At 33.1% G+C, this 23,023-nt stretch overlaps 1 protein-coding gene across 1 annotated transcript in view; it reads right to left on the bottom strand.

The window, feature by feature from the left end:
• The window catches only part of LOC108917254, an 81,357-nt gene that overhangs the window by 46,532 nt on the left and 11,802 nt on the right, over window positions 1-23,023 (bottom strand). The window contains exons 2-3 of the mRNA XM_018723760.1: window positions 18,205-18,419; window positions 493-628 (exon numbers count right to left, since the gene is read on the bottom strand). Coding sequence (XP_018579276.1) covers window positions 493-628; window positions 18,205-18,419 — 351 coding nt within the window. The remainder of the gene's footprint in view (window positions 1-492; window positions 629-18,204; window positions 18,420-23,023) is intronic.

Below are 23,023 nucleotides of genomic sequence, written 5' to 3' on the forward strand. Positions count from 1 at the left end.
TATTTTTTTTATCAATTTTGTCAATACAGGGGTGGTTTTTAGGAGTTGAAAATTCTTTTATTAGCTATAAGGTAACTTTTATTTTAAATAATTTAAACGATTTAGTCATTCCAAATCTTGAAAAAGTAATTTTTTATCATTATTTTTTGCATAGGGGTAGTTTTTAAGGGTTAAATAAAGGGTCGAAAAGGTCAAATATATCATAAAACATATTCGAGAACATGGAACATTATTTAATCCTTGTGCTTGAACAAGATTTTTATTAATAAAATGCTTAAAACTTAATTTTTTCAATTTTTTTCACTTAGAGCTAGTTTTACCCCTAAAAAACAAAAAGCGTCACTTTGGAAGTTGAGCCTAAGATGAGCCTTATTCTAAATTTTCATTCCATGCAGTTTCAAAGAATTCGGAGGTTACAGCTGATTTTCAGCTTCAATGACTGTACCAGTAGCACTGATCCCTGTTAAAGGGGAACCAAGTCGATTCTCTTACCTGCAACCGTCATGGGCGCCGACATCATCTGCGTGTGGAAGAGGGGCGCGTCGGCAGACACCTCGCACTGAAACAGTCCCGAGATATCGCGGCCCACCGACAGCAGCGTCACGTTGTGTGCGTTCGACACCGACACCTGCAACAATAAGAAGAGGGCTTTAATTAACCGACAGGAGCTGTGGTCTCTGTTCTCCTAACATCCCGACAATTCCGGCGGAGGGAAGTATCCACGGATCGCACGGAGCAGTTATCAATTGTTTTATGTGTGGCAGTCGAGGAAATGTGGTCGGAGCCGCTCCCGGTCTTGAATTAACGATAAGGAGGAACTGGAGAAGTAGAGCAAACTGTTGGGAGCGTAACATGCATAAAATCAAACTTTTGTTAGTGGAACTATCGGAGATCGAGGTTTTTGGTGCAAGTTCTGAGCGTTACTCTAATTCTTAGTTACTTGCAGACAAAATAGTTTAACCTTAATAGCTGAATTATTGAGAGTTAGTTAAATGTCGCTAATGTAGCTAAAAGCTTTGAGTTATGACAGGACACATTACTATTTTCAAGGGCAACGGAGAACGATAAACAAAAAGCAACAAAATAAGTGCTAACCTATTTATTCTTAAATCTTTTTTCTTCACAAAACACACATATCCAATAAAAATGTCCCTAAATCTAGAGGCAATTATTTACCAAAGGAATAGGGCATAACTGACGCCCTATACAAGCAACGCGAAAATGATAAAAAAAATTCTTATTTGACATGTCAAAAAACATAATGCCAATTTTTTTGTTCATACTCTGATGGTTTTCAAAATTATTGAGAAATTTCAAAATAAAATTCAAACATTGAACGCTCTGTATCTTTGAAACTAGCAACATTTGCATAAGGCATATTTGGCTCAATCGACTTATTTTGGCAACCAGTATCTACAGCTTCGAGATTTCCCAATCAATCGCAGACACCATGTATAAATGTAAATTTTACTTACATGTAATTTTACACTTTTTCGAACTATATTAATGTAAGTTTATATGAAAACAAACATACAATTTAATTAGAAAACAAAACAGAAAATTTGGATTTTGGAATGTTATATAGAGAATGCAATAATAATTTTCAATTATCAAAACTGTTTAAACTAAAACGGCTCTTAAAATTAACAACAATTAAAATTATTAAAACTTATTGAGAACTTCTGGATCATCCCCGGCTTACACACTACATAAAACGAGGTGAATAACTGTGGTCGCTTTTCTTTCCGCTTTTCTGTAGTGACAAGAAAAATTGCTAGCTTAATTTTAGGTTATCATCAACTCTACTTTAGTTGGAAAAGTGTATCTTTTATTGTTTTAAGTTTCCATCAAAATCTTATGTACACCGATTCGTGTGAATACGTGTGAATAGCAAGTTCAGTTACCGACGGGTCAGTGGTTCCCAAACTGTTTCATCGTATCACTGCGGTAAGCCAGGAGGTATTAAAAAAATTATTCTATTTGCAAAACACTATGTCTGTCAATCGAGTTTTCGCACCTCGCCCTTCGAAATACCTACCTACTACTTTCTATTTAAATTTTTTGTAAATAAACTTCGTTGCAAATGTATAAAACGAAATATTTATCGCTGATAAATCGGCAAATAAATCACCGCCGCTGGAGAAACAAATTTAAAATAATGTTTAGGTAAACCTGCTTTTACCTGTACAATTAAACGTCAAAAATCGTGACTGACTCCTAAGATTCCGAAGCTCTAAAGTTACTCAAAGAATCCTGCATTCCGACAGACGTGAAACGAGATGCTTAAATAATCCAGGTATTCCCAGTTTTGACAAACACGCCTAATTGAAATTGTTCCCGTTCAAAAAGGGGGGCCCGTTTGAACTCGTCGTCTTTTAAAATAAGCGACGACTTTCCGCTACACGATTCCAAATGAGCCCTGTTTATTTCCACGTCTGCTTCCCTACCTGCGAAGCGCCCTTTGCACTTTTGTCCTTTGCCCTCGGATACTTCGGAATGAAACGCGTTTTCATCGGACGATGATGGAAAATGAGATTCTTTTGGAAACGGGGAATATCCGCATGGTTGAGGATGTCCCGCTTGAATATATACAGGGTGTTCCGATATTTCGTGTATATAGAACTACCTCAGTCACTTGCGATTAAAATAAGCAGATTTAATTAAGAAACCTTTATACTAAGTTGCTATCCGTTTTAATTCCCCCTAATTAAAAAAAATCACAGGGATTTATGTCAGTTGAACGAAGTGGCAAGTGAATTGGAGCATCGTCATAAAAAATTACACCAATCGGTAAAATTAATGTTTTAACGTAGTCTTGATATTGTCGTTCCAAAAAAAATTATTGGTCACGTGGCTTATAATCATTTAGGGAGAGGTACGAGTAAAAGACGATTCCATACATCCCGAATTAAGTTTAAAATCAAGCAAAGGCATTAGCTGTTCTAATGTCGCGCATCGATCTCCGCGAAGTCGGGCGGAGGACGCTCGACAGGGACTTGATTAGAGCGGGGTGCGAGGCGGGGGACGGAGCGAAACAAAGACGGACGGCTGTCGCGCCATAAGTGTGCTGTTCCACGTGAAATTCAATTTCATCGCAATTTGATAAATCAATTAATACGCGGGAAGTTTTGCATGCGTAACATGTAAATAAGGCAGGCAGTTAATGCTAATGAATCATTTGCCGTATCCGCAGGGAATACTCGGGGGTTGGGCTTTATATACGTGATATCCCACGAAAAATACTATTAACATTGATTCTTTTGCTTAACTTTCATTTACATCAAATTGCTGTATTAGTAACCATATTTTGTGCATTTTTTCCAAATTACCTGCAAGCTATAAACGCGCTAGCAGCAGTAAAAGTTAATGTTAATGAACGGGAGGAGGAGCACTTGGCCCGCGCACGCGCATGAACGCTGCCCTCGTTGCGCGCGAGATTTTTTAACCGAATTATTAAAACTTAACTTTTACAACCGCTAGCGTTTATTACATGGACTATCAATGTAAAACTTTCTGAAAATAAAAGTTTAACCCTTTCCTTAATTGTATCTAAAATCCAGGTCCGATACGTTCAATAGTTAATTAACAATTAACGTTATAAAAAAAGTAATCTTGGGAACAAAGAGGCGTAGGTGATCTCTCTTTTTTTTTTAAATTACCTTAAAAATAAGGTCTATTTAATTCAAAAAGAGAGAATTCCCGAGCGGATTTTGCCTGACCCTGGGACAATTTGTTTATAATTTATAATTTAATTGCCTACAACATAAAATGACTCATTTTCCGGCAGGTCATCAAGATTTTCGTGTGTAGTAAAAAAGCGAAAAAACACGTAAATTTGACATTCTAATTCGACTGGAATCAAATAAGAAAGAGAGAAGACAAATAACACGAGAGAGCTACAACCCCTTAAATCGCAAATTGAAACGGTCATCTTTATTTCGGCACTCGATGATGAAAGCGCATACATGATTTGGAAGAGGCAGCTTAGGCGGCAGTCTAACAATTATTACGTGAAACTTACAACGACCCTGCATCACCCCACTTAATCAACTGATCAACTGTTTATACTGCAGTAAATAGTCCAAGTTCTGTGTGGTTGTTTGAACACTCGAACCAATCTTGTCGACCGTAGATTGATTTACATTGTTTTATTCCAAATCAAGAAGACATTTTACACTTTGTCGAGGAACTGCTACGTAGCGTATGTTACGGGAGCAATTACTACACCCTTACCTTGCACAACTGGTGCAAGCTGTGACAGTAAATGATTTTCATTCTCATATGGAATTTTGCCATTGATTTCGGCAACAAGTGACACAACAACCAAATTATGAGCAATCCACAAAAAAAGGACTGATTTCAAGATTTGACAATTCTTTTATCATTGAAAATGTAACATTAGACCACATAACTTTTTGACGCTGACTGTATTTGTTATTATTTCCTTTGTCTTATTCTATCACCTTGAGTGTTTTTCAAATATATATTTTATAATTAGTACCCACTTTATCTTCTTCCAGTGTATCTTCCATTAAATCACAATAACATGAATGCAACAAACTAAGCAGAACCGGCAGCCGCTACAGAACGAAGCCCATTAAAAATCAAATGCTCGGTAATTTATTATTTTTACTCTCGGAAGCGGGCGTCATAAAAATTGATGAGTTTCCCATATTCCCTCTAATCCCGGGCACAGAACTCACCGGGTTTTTAATTATTGTATCCACTCTCCACATCATGAACATAATTGAGAGACGGCAGAAATCCAATGAATATTAAATATCCTTTGTTTTGGACAGATAACTCATTATTCGTTGTTCGTGTCCGTTTTCTCTTCCAATATATTTATGCATTCAAGTGTCCCACTGGAGCGGGCGGACTGTTTCTTTCTCGTTTTTCCAAATGTCAGGTTTTGGTATGCCTGATGATGCTTTGCATGGATCGAGAATTATTTTGTTTTAACTTCCCATACAAAGCTTAAATTTTTATAAGCAGATTTGGTTACTAAACTAATGTGCTCGTCAAACGATAATCTAGTATCAAATTTAACACCAATGTCAGTAAATTGCGTAACTCTATTTAAAAAAGATTCGCCAATTTTATAATCAAAATCTAGATTAGTTTTGCGTCAACATAATGTAAGACATAATTTTACATTTACTTACATTCAGAGGTAGATTATTATTACATGAACACCAATTGTGTAATCTGGCAAGATTAACTTGTAATGTAGTACAATCAGTAGATGATTTAACTCCCAAGAACAACTTCAGGTCGTCCGCATAGAATAGTCATTTTAAAAAAATTATAAATAACAGTGGTCCCAGGATTGACCCTTGCGGAACTCCTGAAAATTGATGGAATTTACATGATTGAAAGCCTCGATACTGCACAAATTGGTACCTATTACTAAAATAAGATTTAAACAGAGATAATAAAGCAGGGCAAAAGCATTGACAATATCAGAATGATTATTTAACTGAATAGGTACTATTATAATTCATAGAGGATGGAATAGAGGCATTAGATCTTGAATTAATATGGAACCAAAATCTTTTAGGGTTTGAGGACAGATCATTGACTATTGAATTTTGATAATTTATAAGTACTAAACTAACGTAAGATTTAACTTCAGTTCTTATTTCTCTAAATCTGTTGCAATCATCAATGTTATTTGTAGACATATATACGCCAAAGTTTATTTTTCAATTTAATCTTATTAATAATTTTGCCGTTAAACCAAACCGGATAATGGCCATAAGATTCCTTTTTTAGAGGTAGGTATTAATATAACAATAAATTCAGTGTATTATAAAATTCGTTTAACATATCATCTTTTTAATTAAGCTGTAAATTGTTCCATACAAACCTCCACTATCTTTTCTCTTACCTTGTACTTTCTTATCCCTGGCCAGCTGTTGGTAGACACTTGTTACATATCAGACAATATCAGTAAACCTCAGGAGTCGGTTCTATATTTACACACAAACTAGTACAATGCAATACACTTTGAAATGAATAGAGTTTGAAATTCATTAGTGTTATTCAAAATTTGGAATATACCTTTTTTATGTAATATGTTTTCCACAACAAAGAATATTTTACTCACTATATTTACCTATTTTCGACTTACCTTACAAACAATATAAGGAATAATTATAAAAAAAAATTACTATTGACTAACTTTATTTAATCTATGCAATACTGAGTACGTCTCCTTATATTTTTTGTTGCCTATCAGACAGGAACGAAAGTGGCTGTTCATTTGACAGATTTTGTCAGAGCTCGTGAAAATAATGAAATATTTAAGTTGCAAGTGATTGGATTACGCTTATTTCTGTACAGGTAAGTCCTGTGGTTTCTTATTTATACTTTTCAAATATTTGATGCGATAGAAAGCATTATTTATTGGTGATAGCTAGCAATATTTAGTGCACTGTGTTTTAGGTACCTGATAGGTTGTAAGATTTGAAGTTTTCTTTGCTGGAAACTACGTAGAGGCCTTGCAGACTATTTATGGGGCCACTGGAAACTGCTTTGGAACTGCTTTATACTGCTGGTAGCGGAAAATTTTCATGGGATGACAAAATAACTTTCTCTGGACTCTGGCAAACTGTGGATTTAACTGGTGAGTGTTTAATTTTCTTTCTTGGACTGTTTTTTCTTGCTTTATTTTTAATTTTTCGGGAGCTGCCTCTCCACGCTGTACATCTTGCAAAACCCAAGCCGTAACTAATCAATATTTTTTTGTTTTTCTCATCCTTCCTGAATATTCTGTCCCTAGCTTTGCTTAAGGTCCATACACAGAATTTTTCAGTCTTTGGATGTCCTTTTCAATCACTTTTTCACAACACTACTTATAACTAACACATTTTTAACAAATGTCCTTTTATTTTTATATACAATTCTATAAATTAATTAATAAAATATTCTTTATTTTATGTTTTTTAGGTCATCTCCGGGTATTCTTACAAAGCCACCTTTAGCTTTGACATTTGTGAAATTTATTATAAAATTTGACAGTTGATGAAAATTTTCATGTTATGATTTATGTTGGATTGAAATGTCTTCTTTAAGTTTACTCGTCTTCCAACGATATGTATACCAGATTAATCTATAGACTTTAAACTTTCATTCGATATAAGTCACTCTAGGTTTAGATTCGTTTTTCTCTATGTACTGAGTACTAACAAATGTCGACGTCATGCATTTTATGAAAATTTATTCTGTACTTGAGAATAAAATTAAAAGATTATTATTTTTATACTATGTAATATCATTGATCATTACTAGTTTTATATCCAGAATATCCATATCAACAATTTTATACAAATTTGGCGTTGCTATAATAATAATTAAAATTTTTATTCACATTTCAAATTCGTTACAATACATAATCTCAATTTGTAAATTTACTTTAATTATGTAAATTTACTTGTATAAGGTAATTTTGATCACCATGTGTTGCCCCAAAATAACCAATGATCCACTGTGTAGTTTTACATAAAATGGTTTTGAGTTAAACAAACACATAAAGGTTGCTTTTTATTTCAGACTGAAAAACGAAAAATTCTGGGGACCAAACCGGCGTCTCCCTGTCACATTTCATTTACCGCTACCTGTTTCGATGGCGCTTCCCATTCAAAGCGTTTAATAGGATCCCCGGAAGACATCTGGATTTCGGACAGTCCCTATCGGGTTCCCGGGAAGGATACTGTGTAACCTAAGCCTGGATTTACCGCGCTTTGCGTGTTGTTTTCCTTTTCTCCGGACTCTCGTTCCGTGTTTCTTTAAAACCCCTTAAATATTAAAACGTCGGTAAATTATTAAATCCCCGGGGAGCGGAGGATTTTTTCCCTTAAATGAAAACTCGAAAAATGTCCGCCCTTTGTTTCGAAGGAGGAGGGGCCTAATTTATTCCGCATATATTACTTAGGAGTTCGTTAATGCTCCCCTTATCGAATCAACTGGAAAGTTGGCGAAAGAACTGGGGGCGCAATTTTTAAGCTTTCTGCTGCACGTTTCCAGGGGGCCCATAATTAATGCAGATTTCCATGGGATGCGGGTGGGATTTAAAAAATTATACGCTCGCGTTTTAATTCGTATAATTCTCCAGAAAAACTGATTATTAAATTAAAAGTTACTTATTCTGCTTCTTGAATATGTTAATAGCTGGGTAGTAATAAATAATTATTCAAAGTAAAAACTGAAAATGGTATGTCAAATAACACAGACCAACAAAATTTAACTTTTTTTTGGAAGCAGAAACTTGAATATATATTTGCGAAGGATTTAGGTGCGCTGAATCCGAATCTGGCGGCAGAATTGCTCTATCATGTCAGGTTTTTGAGATATCTTAACCTAAAATTGCAAAAACCACTGTTTTTCGTCATATTTGAGGTTATGTAGTAATGCTATCTATTCTTTTTAAAAAAACTAATACATTGAATCTAAAAGCACAAGGCTCCCTCCTTCGAATGCCGATAAGTTTGCTCAAATATCTTTTTTTTTTCGATGAGATATCACATGCTGAAATTTTTAAGTTTCAGCATGTTTCAGTTTAAATTCAGCCAACACTTTTTCGTAATGTTCACAGGAACACAATTACTTTCTTGCATTTGTGCCAAATTCAGATAGAACTGTTTATTAAATAATTGACAATAAACAACGTACTATAGCAACCAGTAGGTATAAAAAAACCCACCATGATTCACTGACTACTAGAGTTATGCGAATATTTTTTTATAAATTCTAATAATTCTGTCTCCACAAATATGACTGTGATGACTGATAGATAAAACGTTGTATTGCATTCGTGTTTTAACAGCCTTTTATCCACTTATTAAGATATTAAAAGAAAATAGACGTTTTATATTTTAGCATAGGTATTTCTAAATCTTTCATTAATATTGTGTACCTACATCAGTTCTACATATATCGCATTTTGTCATAAAGGAACTGTGAATAATTTGTTGGAGGAAAATTTAGTTTAGATTTTAATTAAGAAAATTTATACTTATTTGACTTTTCCAGTTTCGTGTTGAGTTTTAATTTCTTAATGATATATTCGACATTTCTTTTTTGTGTGCAAATCTTTGAAAAAAAATGTGAAACGACTTTATTGACATTCTTTACAACTTCTTCGTCAGTTCACAACAGCTTCTGATGAAAAAAACGCAATTCCTCCTACTCTTTTTTAAGTGGGACCTCGGCCCACTTCGACTTCCACTTAATTAGGAACTCAAATATAAGAAGTAAAAGAAAAGTACAAGGTATAATTAATTTTTCTGCAGAAGGCCGGCGCCTAAAAAGTAAATGAAATCTTGTTCGAAATCCCTGATTTAGTTGTATTAAAGTCTGCGGATTGCGATTATTAATGAATTCTACAAAGGCCCTTTTTGCTCTTAATTTCCTTTTGTTTCTGCCCCAGTTCAATAGGAATCGCCAGGAGCGGCGCCGGACTGATTTTCTATCGGAAAGTTTCTCAACCCATTTTCTAAAAAGGACGACTGAAGTTGGGGTTTCCAAATGAAGTATTTTTTAACGGTAGTCAATTTAAAAGGAGCACCCTGTGTGGTTAACCTCAAGAACTTTTTCTGTATTTTTTTCTTATTGTTAGTTTAATACATTTATTTATTTATTTATTTATTTATTTATTTAGTTTATTTTGCTTATATGACATTACATGAATGTATAGCAATGGTCAATATGATGGACAACAGTGTCCCACACAAAAATACAAATATAGATGTACACACACAATATACAATATAAATGAAATGTAATGCAAAACAATGTAGATGGTTTTATTGTAACATTACAATTGTGTAATAATTACAAAGAGAATGCAATAGTATTTATTTATTAATTAAATCAATTATTTATATTATAGCAAATTAGATTAAGCTATCAGAAAAGTGTGTATACATTGTAAACTTTTGCTCTCTTTATATTAAAATCACAAAATTACTTTAATTTTATTACTTACATTTTTAATTTGTCTCTGCGATTTAAAACGAACATTATTTCAAAATGATTACAGGTATTTTTGAAATAATTTTACCTGCGCTGAAAGGATATACTGGAAATGCCAATCCTAAACCAAACCAAATCCAAGACAGATCCTGGTGTTCCGCTAATGGACTCCTACGTTCAATGGCAGCGTTTCAATTTCCTCTTCAATTTATGTCTGTCACTACGACCTACCATTTGATTTGCTGATTATTTATCACTAAGTGGAAACGCAAATTTAATTAGTTCTTATGCGAGATGGCAATTAGGCGTTTACGGGGTACAACATTTTAATTCGATGCTCGACAGTATTTGTTGGCGAGAAAAACATGTAAATAAAATATATTTGTCCTAACCTTAAATGTACTTTTACTGTTACTGATGATATGCTGTTATGTTTCTTTATTTTATTATTATTATTATTATTAACTCCCCATCAGGGTGTGGTTTCCTTTGATTATGTAATTTTTTTATATATTGAAATTGTGAGAAAACGAAAAATTCAATTTAGCATATGAAGAAAATTATATTACAGTTTTTTAAAAATATTTCAACAATTTAACAAGTTCATTGACTTATTCTGCGTTATATTTAAAAGCTATAACCTTTCCCTTTACATTTGTTATTGTAATATGACCATTTTGATTTATATAGTCTGTTTAGAAATGAAAGAGAGTAATAAAAGCTTATTATGTATGCAAATCGTAAATAAATGTAGTACTGGTGCTTATATGAATATTTTTATATTATGTAGCTTGGGTATGGATGAGGTGTACTTTTAAAAAAACTTTGTACGTTCATACTGTACTAAATTGTACCAGGTAGCTAAAATTTAATCCCCGACAATCCGTCTTTGTCTATGCCGCTTCAATTTCTCGGTCCATTTCTCTTATAAAGTAGACAATATAAAAACAGCATTTCAAAACATGAGGCTACTTTAAGCATCATAAGCGGGTTAAGAGGGTTTTTAGTAATTCAAATAAAATTATTCAATATTATTATCAAAATATTTATTTAAATTTAATGAATAGACTTTTATTCCACACAAAAATATATGTATTTTGAAAATTCAAATTATGGTGAGTAAATGTAGTGTTGTATAACTGTACATTAAAGAAAATAAAAAAGTAGGTATATTAAAATTCATCCTCTGAATATTCTGATGAATTATCTTCGTCTCCTAGATTGATAACGATAGGTTCCACAGTAACGTCAATTAAACTATCGAGTTCCCACATTTTCTCCTCTTCTTTTTGTACATGATGTATACATCTTTGACAGTTATCTGCAGTTACTCGTTCCAAGGAATTTTTTAACAAAATTTTCACGTCACTTAATTTAAACGTCGTATTATTTCGCGCTACATCTCCTTTTACCTGCGTCCAGACTAATTCGATTGGGTTAAGTTCACAGTGATAAGGTGGTAACCGTAGTACCGTTATTTGGCGATTTGTTGCCATTTCATCGATAACATATTTTTTCTGATCTTTATTAAGATTGACAAGTGTCAAAAGTTCCTTTTTCACCATATTTGTTTCAAAAGAAATGTTTTTTCCGGATAACCATTGAATTATATCGGCTTTCCTCCAAGCAGTCGTAGGCGTCCGCTTGGTCTGCCGTGAATGGTAACTGGCATTATCCATGACAATTACAGACCCCGGAGGAATAAAATCCATCATCTGTGTAAAATACTCTTCGAAAACATCTGCGTTCATGTCTTCGTGATAGTCACCTGTATTTTTAGATTCAAATGAAAGTAAACCTCCATCTACAAAACCACTGGCACTACCTATATGTGTCACTATTAATCTTCGCCCTTTACCTGAAGGTGCCTTGAACCCTGTTGAAAGTCCATCCAAAAATGCTTGTCGAAAACTTTCATTTCCAAACAGAGTACAGTCGACTTCTTTGAATTTTGAAAAGCTAATTTATTCTTATTTAATTGAAATTTGTTACGAATTCGTTTCAAATGTTATTTCTAATTGGCCAATTTTAAGTGTATAAAACTCACATTTCGTTGCAAAGTATTGCTGGTTTCATACTCGCAATCCGATATTGTAGTTCCTTCCGTGTCTGGCAGTACTTCACGCTGTCAGCTAGTCTCGCCTTCCACTCGAGAGAAATAGCTCGAACGTAAATTGCTGTTGCAAATTTTCACTGCACTATTTTATTTTTAACAATTTGATAATTTTCACTTTTGAAAATTCGACATTTATTCCTATTGTATAAACTTTCAGCAACTATAGGGTTACTTGTGATAATTTGAACTTATGGAGTTTCAGCTCCTCTTGATATCTGACATTTAACCTTGTGTGGTGATTTATATTTGGCGTTTTGTAATATTTACTGCTTGGTAAATTATGAAAGACTGACTGCTACAAGCCTTGTTTTACTTTTTATAAACTGAAGACAATTCAGGTTGTTACTATGGAAACGTCATATTACACGTTTGATAAAGTTTTAATTGGAAATTATGACTTTATACATGTTTTTGCAGCAAAACTATTACATACCCTGATTATACACATTTTTATGCATATTTTGATGTGTAATTTCTTTTTTCTACGTTTAAATCTAAACATTCTACAAACTTTGCCTATTTTTGTAAATTTTGACTAATTTGTGCTATTTAGCTTAATTCTATGTCTGTAGTATTGTTCAACGACAATGATATTTACTTATTTTCAGTTTCATCAACAGTCTTTTTCTGTTTGAATTAGTTATTAATTGAAATATTTTAGGTCCACCGATTTTTGACAACTTCTAAAATTTATACACTACTTGGAACGTAAATTGTAATTTGAATACAGTTCTTAATTACTAGAAGGTGTTTTTAACACCACCTAAATCATTTTACAGCTTACATACGCATGTTACTCAACAAATTTTATATAATAGTTGACATATGGATTTGACATTCCGAAAATCGTTACAGGTATGATAAACTTTAGTTTTTGTTTTAGTTTATTACATGAATTACATTTATAAGTGCAACTCATTATTTCTCCGTCGATCAACTTGTCAAAAATTCCAACATTTCTCCTCAAACCTATGCTCCAATATGACATATGATTTTACAAAATGTACTTTATCGTATTTGGTTCAAAATTTACATTCTTTGCATTATTTTGACATATTGATTTACTTTTAACGATTTTATCTTATTATGCTATAAACTTATTTTATATCTAAATTTATCCTTCATTTTCTTATTCTCAGTATTCCACATCCTTGTTGTCAGTTTTCTCTATTTATTTTATGTGAATATCTCAAAATTCAAAATTTTGGTTTCATTTTAAGTTTATTTTTCGTTTCAAATCAAAATATCATGACAATACATATTCAATCAAGTAGACTTATATTTTAAAGGATTTACAAATTTGTAAACAAGGTAAATTACAGTACATGTAATTTTACAATTTTTTAACTATGTAGTGTGTAAATTTACATGCAAACTGTGAAATTACATTAAACTCGAAAAGAATTTACAGAATATCCTACAAACATTCTAATGTAAATTCACATTTACCTATTTAAAATGTAATTTTGTGCGATGTACTTTAACGTCTTGCTCCATCTAAAGTCTTAGATAGGAAGCATGTTTATCTCGCGGAATACGTTTGAATTACATTAAGTATGTAATTTTACATTTTTAGAACTAGTATGTAAATTTACATAGATTTTTTACGGCAAATTATAAGTAATACAATTTTACAAGTATCAAATAAGACAGGATTATTATCGCCTGTATAAAATATAAACGAATTTCTTGTTCGAGTTTATTATTGGTTCCCATAACTCGAAAATTTATTGTCCTTGAATAATTTTTCTTTCGCGTGGTCCTTTCTGTCGCCTCCATTAGTATTTGGGGCATGTTCCGCCCTCAGATTTAAATTTTTAATGCAATTTTTATGTTCCTTAGGCCTCGCGGATTAGGGAAGTTTATGTCTATCCCAAAAACCACCACTGTATTGAGGTCCAATATCGTGCGAGTTCTTCGGGGTTGTGTTTCATTTGTTGCGCTGACTTGATCAGTCACTGTTATCATTACAGTTTTTCTCTCTTGGTAGTTAATACTTTGGTTTAGATCCACGAAATTATTTACTGAATAAAAGCCGTTATCTGCGTCCTAGATCCTATGAAGATTACATCGGGATAATTTCGTATAGCGAAATAAATCCTCATATTTACGGGGTTTATACTTGGTTGTCTTACGAAAAGTCGGAAAGATATATTTACAGCATTAATTACCCTAAGCTTTCCATTTTCTTAAGCAAACCGGTTTCATTATAGTTGCTTGTAGACCCGCTGCTTCTGTCCTTAATCATCCTTACGAGAATTACGCTGACTTTCCATATTTCAGGAAATAATCAGATATGACAACACGCACAACGGCATGTGATACGTATTCCTAGAGATAAACGCGCTTCGTAACTAAGATTTCAGACGGAGCAAGACGTTAAAGTACGTTGCGAAAGGGAATACAGTAAAATTACATTTAAAATGGATAGCTAGGGAATAGGTTGTGGAATTCCATTAACTGAAATGTGAAGTTACAGCTAGATTATTAGAGATGTTTGTAGGATATTCTGTAAACTATTCTCGAGTTTAATGTAAGTTCATATTTTGGAAATTTAGCAAATTTATATACGATTATCCAAAAAGATATAATTTTATTGTAAAATTGCAACTGTAATTATAACGAATATTACAAAAAAAATACAATAAAATTGTATTAGGCTTAGAAAAAAGTATTGTTTCACTATAAATGTTCAACCTAATGGAATTTATATTTGTATAATTACATTTAGATGTACAATAATTGCAAAAAATTCAATTACGTAGACGTCTACATCCATTGTTAATTTTTAATCTAATAGGATTTAATTACATTACATACAATTATGATCTACCCCTGCATCTTCTAGGTAATGAGACTTATAAATGTAATACAGGATAATTACATTATATCTGTAACATTTAATAGTTATTTACTGTATAGCATTTTACCTACGCAAGAACATAGTTCGAGCGTTTAATATTCTTAAGTGGATAAAAGGCTGTTAAAACACAAATGCAATACGTTTTATCCATAAAAATGCAAGAAAGTAATTGTGTTGTACGATATTCAGGGATGAAGCAACTATTGAAGGTACCTTCTTTATTCAAATTTTAAAAAATACGATAGCACGACTTCTTCATTTATTGTCATTACTCTCCTTGTTTTCCTCCTTTCTTTAAATTTTTTAAAATAGGTTTTAAATGTCTCAGTAATGGTTAACTTTGATCGGCTATAACTACGCAACTAATTGACCAATCGATTTGTTTTTTCTAAGAGCGTCTTTCCAATAACTTTTAAAACTTGCTTTAAAAAATTTGATTTGATTGAATATTCGCAAAGTTATTCTAATTGTTTATAAGTACAAAAATTCGACCAATGTTTAAAGAAGCGCCAGAGCTCTCCTAATTCACGGTTCGAATTTTTCAAAAAGCGTTTATAATCTGAGAGCCCTTCTATATGTGATTAAATTTTCAAGTATCTAAGGGCCTTGGTTTCTGCTGAGCAAAATTTTGAAAATTTGCAATTTTTTTTTCAAAATCTGGATTGCAAAATTATTATGCAAAATTTATCAAACCGATTTTGATGAAATTCTACATAACATGAAATTTTCTTGAACCAAGTATGTAGGTCCTATACCCAATCTAAAGACCCCAAAAAAAAATCCCTAAAAATTAATGTTTTTTAACCCCATTTTTGGCGATTTTTTCGATTTTTACAATAATCATGATTCATTCGATTTGTAACCAGTCAATTTTGTAAAAAAATTAATTACAAGCATTTTTTTCCTTTTTCATTTTCGCCTAAAATCAACTCTTGAAAAGATACATAGTAATTAAATAGGAAGAAAAATATGACATTTTTCGAATTTATTTAACATATTGTGCCGCCAAAAGTTAAGCCCACGTTTTTTTTATGCGCATAGAAAAATTTTCATTTCTAGTGAAATTTGAAAGCCAAAAAGCCGAAAATCTCCGCGTGGGTATACGATTCACCCAAACCAAAACAAAACAAATATCGCTTTAATTCGTATAGCTTCCGTGAATATACCGACCGACAGGCCACTAGAACAAATCGCAATTAAGTATTCCCAATTTTATAACAAGATCTGCCTACCGCTATCCAAGTAAGAAAAAAAATACGTTAAATTCCTAAAAATAATTACCATCCGGTCCTAAATAAATAGACTGGGATGAAGGATGGGGCGCACTTGAGATTTTTCGCGGATTTTTCATCCAGGCAGACAGTGCAGAAGATATTTTTCAATCTTATTTGTTTCCGAGCGCAGCGCCCGCCGTCCCCTTCAGCCGCCGAGCGTAACATTCCTTAATTAAAAGGTGGAATCATCCCGCCGACCGGATAAACAAAATTAATTTCATTTTGGTTCTCTTTAAACGTGATTAAGCGCCAAAGCCGTTTTAATTAATAATCATTATTTTTCAAAACACCGGAATTTATGGCTTCGCCTTACTTGAAGCCTGCCCGGGGTGGATCCATTGTAAGATGAAATATCGCTAAGGATACGTCGAGGTACGCCCAAGTCGCTGGTAGAACGGATTTAGCCGACTGATTTTTTATATTGTGCTTTCAAGTACCTATTTTTACTTTTTTCGATGTAAATATACACGAGTGTGAATTTACAATGATTAATTTTATCAATCAAGGACGAACACATAATAGGTTTTCATGTAAATTTACATCTTCAACAATTTACATGAATGTAATTTTATATTTAACATTTACAAATTAAACGTGTCTTTTATTTTTAAGTATCTTCAATTTTTCGATGTATTATTACCTTTTACGATGTGAAATTACGTTTTAAATTGTATTTTTCTATAATTGCTGTAGTATATACTCATATAAACGTGAAATATACAAAACAAATCGTTCGGTCTCAACAATTAAATAGTGTAAAATTACACGCTTAATTTAATTCTTCATATATTGTTTCACATCCAGAAGTGAAGTTTGTAACAATTGTAAGTGTAAAATTACAAAGAAATTACATTATACTAATGGAAAAGTGTGTATCCACTATTATTATTACTTATTAAAACAATTATTAATTATGTTGATAAATGTTATAATAAGCGATTTTAATCGAGAAGGGAAGATATTAACAGTTTTGGTGTAAAGTTACAATGGAATTACATTAAACTTACAGAAGTATGTGTTCACTGTAAATTTCAATCTAATGCAATTTATATTTGTATAATTATATTTATGATGCAAAATTACAAAGAAATTACATTATATTTATAGAAAAGTATGTATCCAATGTAAATATTGATTAAATGGAATATAGTCAGGTTTTCTTAGCAGGGGAACATATTTTGAAATTATTACAATTTCTCTAAATATTTTTTTATATATTTGGATACAACCAGAAGAGCTTTTCTCTAGTTACCTTTATTTCACATTGTTTTACTCTCACCTTGAAATTATTTGTATGTATTTTATGTGTTTCTACTATTTCCAAAATGTAAATATACGTAAATTAGTATGAAATTACAGTCAACCTTTTTGATTGCACCAACTAGATTACATGGTGTCATGCAATGTTACGTTGTAAATAAATTACAAGTGTAAAATGTAAAATTACATGTTTAATGTAATTTTACTAATGAAATTATAAATCTGCATGTATTTTTACATTGAAATTGAATAAGAAAAGGTAAAATTACAAACTTAATGTAAATTTACTTGCGTAATGTAATTTTATAAGAATGTATATGGTTCCAAATTAGACAATATTCTAGTACGTCCTCACAGAAAGATGTTGTTGCTGTTGTGTGAACTACAAATTAAAAAAGTAATAAGAAATCTAAATAGTTTTACTAATAACTGACTGTATGAATTATTTATTGTTAATTTTCCTCAGCTGCAGCTTTAAAGTGGTGTTGTTTTTCGAAGGAGTTATTTTTCAAGCCTCTACTTCAAATTTGCTCAATTGGATTCATGTCTGGCGATTAAGGAGGCTAACCCGACAATAAAAATAATGGCAGCATGTAATTTTACATAGAATTTTGTACCGCTTATCAGACAAAGCCTTCTGTTGTCGGGCTGGATCAGCGGCGCACACTTGGGGCTATTGGTATGAACTCGATTTCACTAAAATAGCTTATACTTACGTCGACGTGGAGTCCGGGCAGCGAGAACACTCTGGTGGGCGGCGCCTCTTTGGGCACGTACCTGTAGAACTCGTCGTTGTCGCGGTACCACTTGACCGAATACAGCGGTGCTTCCTCAAGGTCGTACTCGCACCCTAGGGTGACGGAGTGGCCGGCTCGTACTGCCCGCGGCACGTTCAGGCGCATCCCCTTAAGGCTCTTACTGCTGCATATCCCTGTAACGGAAAAATTACAACGCTCAGTACATGGAAATTGAAAAAGTTGGTAGATTGGATTCGAGAAGCAGAACACATTGGCTAAAAATTGCTCACTTACAATTGAAAATGTTGAAATTAATCTGTTAACTCCAGTGGCGTCTCGTGAAAATTAAAATTTAAGTTTTATCTGCAAGTTAATTATAAAAAATAAGTTCACGATTATTAGCAAGTGACAAAATGTCTGACGAAGAACATTCGCCGCGTTCATAAAAAACTTTGCATGAAAGTTGCGACCCCCCTTTAAATACGACTCATGCGGAAGTTTGTTATTTAATATAATGCGTGTGTTTTCCATGGGCGTTCCCTTTTTTTCTGAATCCCATCCCTGCATTCGTGTCGAGGATAAAGGCCAAATGGTAAACATAATAAAAATGGAAATACTAATTTCGCAAATGGATAAGATGTCATATTTTCCGGCGGATTTCTCATATTTTTATTTCTTTTTTTTTGCTTCGCTCGTATTTTAGACTCAAATTGTCTCGGTGATGTAATAAAGACTTCATTTATTTTAAAAGAGGAGGAAGAGAGTAATATTAACCCTTATTTAAGAAAGAAGTATGTACTGTACATCAAAGTAAATAGAAGCCATTTTAATAAAAAAAAGAAAACAACTACTGCGAATGAAAATTGACTCGACTATTAAAATTGTTATAGAATGTTTAGTTCTCATCTTTTGTTTTACAGAGCTGTGGCCTAAGAAATCGTTCAACTCAACTAGGTATCTTTTTAACAAAATTCAAAATTTGTTTAACTGTTTTAAATTAATAAAACGGATTCTAGTTTAAAAAATAATAGGCGCATTCATTAGAAATTTTTTTGCATATTTCAAAAGTTTACATTTTAATTAGTTAGTATGCCAAAAATCAATTTTTTGTTTCAACGAGAAATAAATTAATGAAAACAGAGCGCGGAAAAACGTTGAGCAACCATTGCCTGACGTCATAATACCAGTACAGGCTACTGGCGGAGCACTCTGCTCGCGCTCGCGCTCGCTCTCATCCCATTCTGTGTTAATACATACGGTGTGTGGTTCACTTGGCAGTTTCGTTAATCATTGTTTTTATGTCTAAATGGGTCGAAACCGAGGATTGTACAAATATTGTATAGTTCCAGGCTGCAAAAGTACCTCAGGATCGACTCCGAATAAAATATTTATTTCATTACCGAAAAATGAAAAGTTTTGTGTGATGTTATCCAAGGTTTCCCCAGCCACGGTATGCAACTCAAAACCACCCTCGTTTTTCTTTGGTTGCACGTCTAGGGGGTTGTAAAATATTATTATTTGAACACTTAGAGCACAATTTTCAATTTTTTGCCGGAAAAAAAATTCTGCCCCATCTAAATGTTCGTGTTCACAAAAATTCGAAATACGACGGCGACAGGGACCTATAAGCAGTTAAGAACCACTCTAGTTTTTCTTTGGTTTTCCATCTAGAGGGTTTTAAATATTATTATTTGAACATTTAGAGCAGAATTATAAAATTTATGCTGGAAAAAATTTCTGCCCCATCTAAACGTACCCGTTCACAAAAATTTCGAAATACGTCGGCGAGAGGGACCTATAAGCAACTCAGAACCACCCTCGTTTTTCTTTGGTTGCCCGTCTAAGAGGTTATAAATATTATTATTTAAACATTTAGAGCAGAATTTTCAAATTTATGTCGAAAAAATAAATTCTACCCCATCTAAACGTTCCCGTCCACAAAAATTTCGAAATACGTTGCGAGAGGCACCTATAAGTAATTTATTTAAATAATAATATAGACGGGCAATCAAAGAAAAACGAGGGTGGTTCTGAGTTGCTCGCACATACACGTCGTCGCATACATCCACAAGTACCGAGTCTAGTACGTTGGGTACATTTGTACACAAAATGGAAGGCAAAATTACGTCATTGAGAAAAATCCGAAAATGTATTTAGATATTCCAAGACATTCTATGTTTATAATAAATATGTTGTGTGAAAAATGCATTTCAACAAGACTTGATGTATATCTCTTATACACTTTCTATTTATACACTTAAAAATATAGATATATAATATAGGTAAAAGTATAGCAAATATCTACACATCAGTTTAGACGAGGCAGCCGAAAACAGACTGTCGTCTCTTTCTTAGAAGCCGTATAAAATGAGATTTATCTCTCCGACTGCTGGCGAGTGGCCGGTATCGTGACGTCATTACCTGTTCTCTCGCAGTGTTGACCTTTTTAAGGGTCTTACAAATTCAGAATTAAATATATCACTTATTATTAATCCTATTGACCTAATTTTTTAAAGATATATTTAGGTGGTTAAATACTATCAGAAAATGAAAGAAAAAGTTTAAAATTATATATCACTGAATGGCCTATTATGGCAAAGTTGATATTGCATTATTTAAAATACAAATATGATAAACTGGGTCATAAACACTTTGACGAAGATATTTAATAGTTTTTTTGGCGAATAGTCTAAAAAATGCTTTAATATTTAACATTATTTTTCCTATTTCATATACAGGGTGGTTCAGGTATAATCTGGACACCTTCAGGAATCGATAGAACAGGTTAAAATAATGTTAGATTAATCGGATCACAATGAAAGAAAACTCGCAGTGGTTTGAATTCTCGAGGGTTACTTTGCAATAACTTTGAGTTTAAAACAAAAACGAAAATATCTTTAGTCTGTAAAGTTATCTCAAGTTTAGCGAAAATTCTTAATACACAAATTTGTACCCTTCTTTGAATCAAGTTCGTCACATAGAATTGTTTTCCTGGAGAAAAAAACGATATGAACATCTTATTAAGTTAATTCAAAAAGTGTCCGAAGCGGTATTATTGGCATATTTCGCCCATAAAATTAAAAAATATCATAAAATTTTTAAAACTAATACCATATTTGAAAAACAAATGAGTTTGATACCGTTCGAAAAAGTCCAGAATTCTAACGAAAGTGGAAATTGAGAGATTTTTACAAGAAGCACCTAATAATAGATTTCTGCCAGTAAAGTTTGGCAAAACTTATCATTAACACCCTGTGTAACATTAGGTATTTAAAAAAAGGTGTCTACTAATTGAAATATTTATAAACATTATTAGGAAAAGTTTCTCTTTCTCTGCTTCGACTATTTGCTTGATTTCAAATATTTTCACTTGGTAAATTGCTCTTTCTCTGTGACACAAAAAAAATTAAGAAAAGTTTCTTGGTCGTCCCTTAAAGGCATACCAAGTCGCAACCATACGCTCAAGATGAATACTGCAGCCTCTGACGTATACAGTCGATTTCTCATGAAAACACCGTAGATATAACGTTTCCTGTAAACGAGCTTGCCCGCGGAACAAAGCCAATAATACTTCGGCACTTTATTTAACACATTAGCACCGTCGAAATGGGACAAGTCGGAATTGGGGCAGAACAAACAGCACAGAACTTAATTGCGATACTGGCCAGTAAGGTAAAACTAACAAGTAGATGCAGCGTTCGGTAAACACTGGAACGGGGCACAATTCGGTCTGGATGAGAAAATTAAACTGCATTCCGACTGCGAGTGTGTAGCGAGCTCGATCCGATCTAGATACGAATAGAAAACTATACGTTGTGTCTTCATCGACTCTCGAATTTGTTGTGGTACAGGGTGAATCTTAAGTGTGTACATAAATTAATAGTCACAAAAATTAAGGGGTAAAAAACAATTCTAATTTTTAGGTGAACTTCAAAACGCTTCCCTCTCAAATGGTCCACGGGCTTCAATAATTTTTTTTTGGCAATCCCAACCTGTCAGCTCTTTTAGTTTGATTCATCCTCTTTAATTTAAGCTGCTCCAGGCTTGTATGACGATTTGTGGAAGTCAATGTCGTTTTTCGAACACTGTCATTAAAAGTCGACATTTTCGTTAAGTTTTCAATTAAAAAAGTAAGTCGGATCCGGCCCGCGAAAGATTCAGAAAATTCAAACAACGATATCAGTTCAAATCGATAAATACTATTATTAAGCTTATGCAGTGGAACTCCACAGATCGAGTCAGAAATAGTCGTTAGAAAGAGACAAACAGATAAACATTCCCGTTGCGCTTGAAGCACTCTCGTATTCTAGTTGGTTATTGGGGGTAATATAACGAGCGTTCAAATAAAAACGTGGTCGAAGTTGGCTCTGACACATTGAACGTAGGGAGTAGCTTATAGCGACCAACTTAACCTCATTTCTCAACGAGCTGTATAGCAGCTGTCAGTTTCAATAACGTTCATGACTATATAACTTTATTTTAAAGAATAATCGTGATAACAATAACAAACAATTAAAGGAGCTGAGGAAAGTGTCCCCCTCCTTGTTATAACAATAAATTAAAGCAGCTGCTGAAAGTGTCCCCCTCCTTGTTCCAAGCACTTTTCACACCTGTTCCTCAAAGAATTAAAGACATTTTCTAAGATGCTCGGGGTATTGTTAATTTCACGAATCTTGTCTATAAGTCGAGCCTGCAGATGGTTTAAATCAGGAATAGGCAGTTCAAAAATAGTGTTTTTAAGGTAAGGCCACAAAAAGAAATCACACGGCGTAATATCACATGACCTCGGTGGAAATTC

Source organism: Anoplophora glabripennis, unplaced genomic scaffold (assembly GCF_000390285.2).
Source record: "Anoplophora glabripennis isolate ALB-LARVAE unplaced genomic scaffold, Agla_2.0 scaffold22, whole genome shotgun sequence".
Lineage (NCBI taxonomy): Eukaryota > Metazoa > Arthropoda > Insecta > Coleoptera > Cerambycidae > Anoplophora > Anoplophora glabripennis.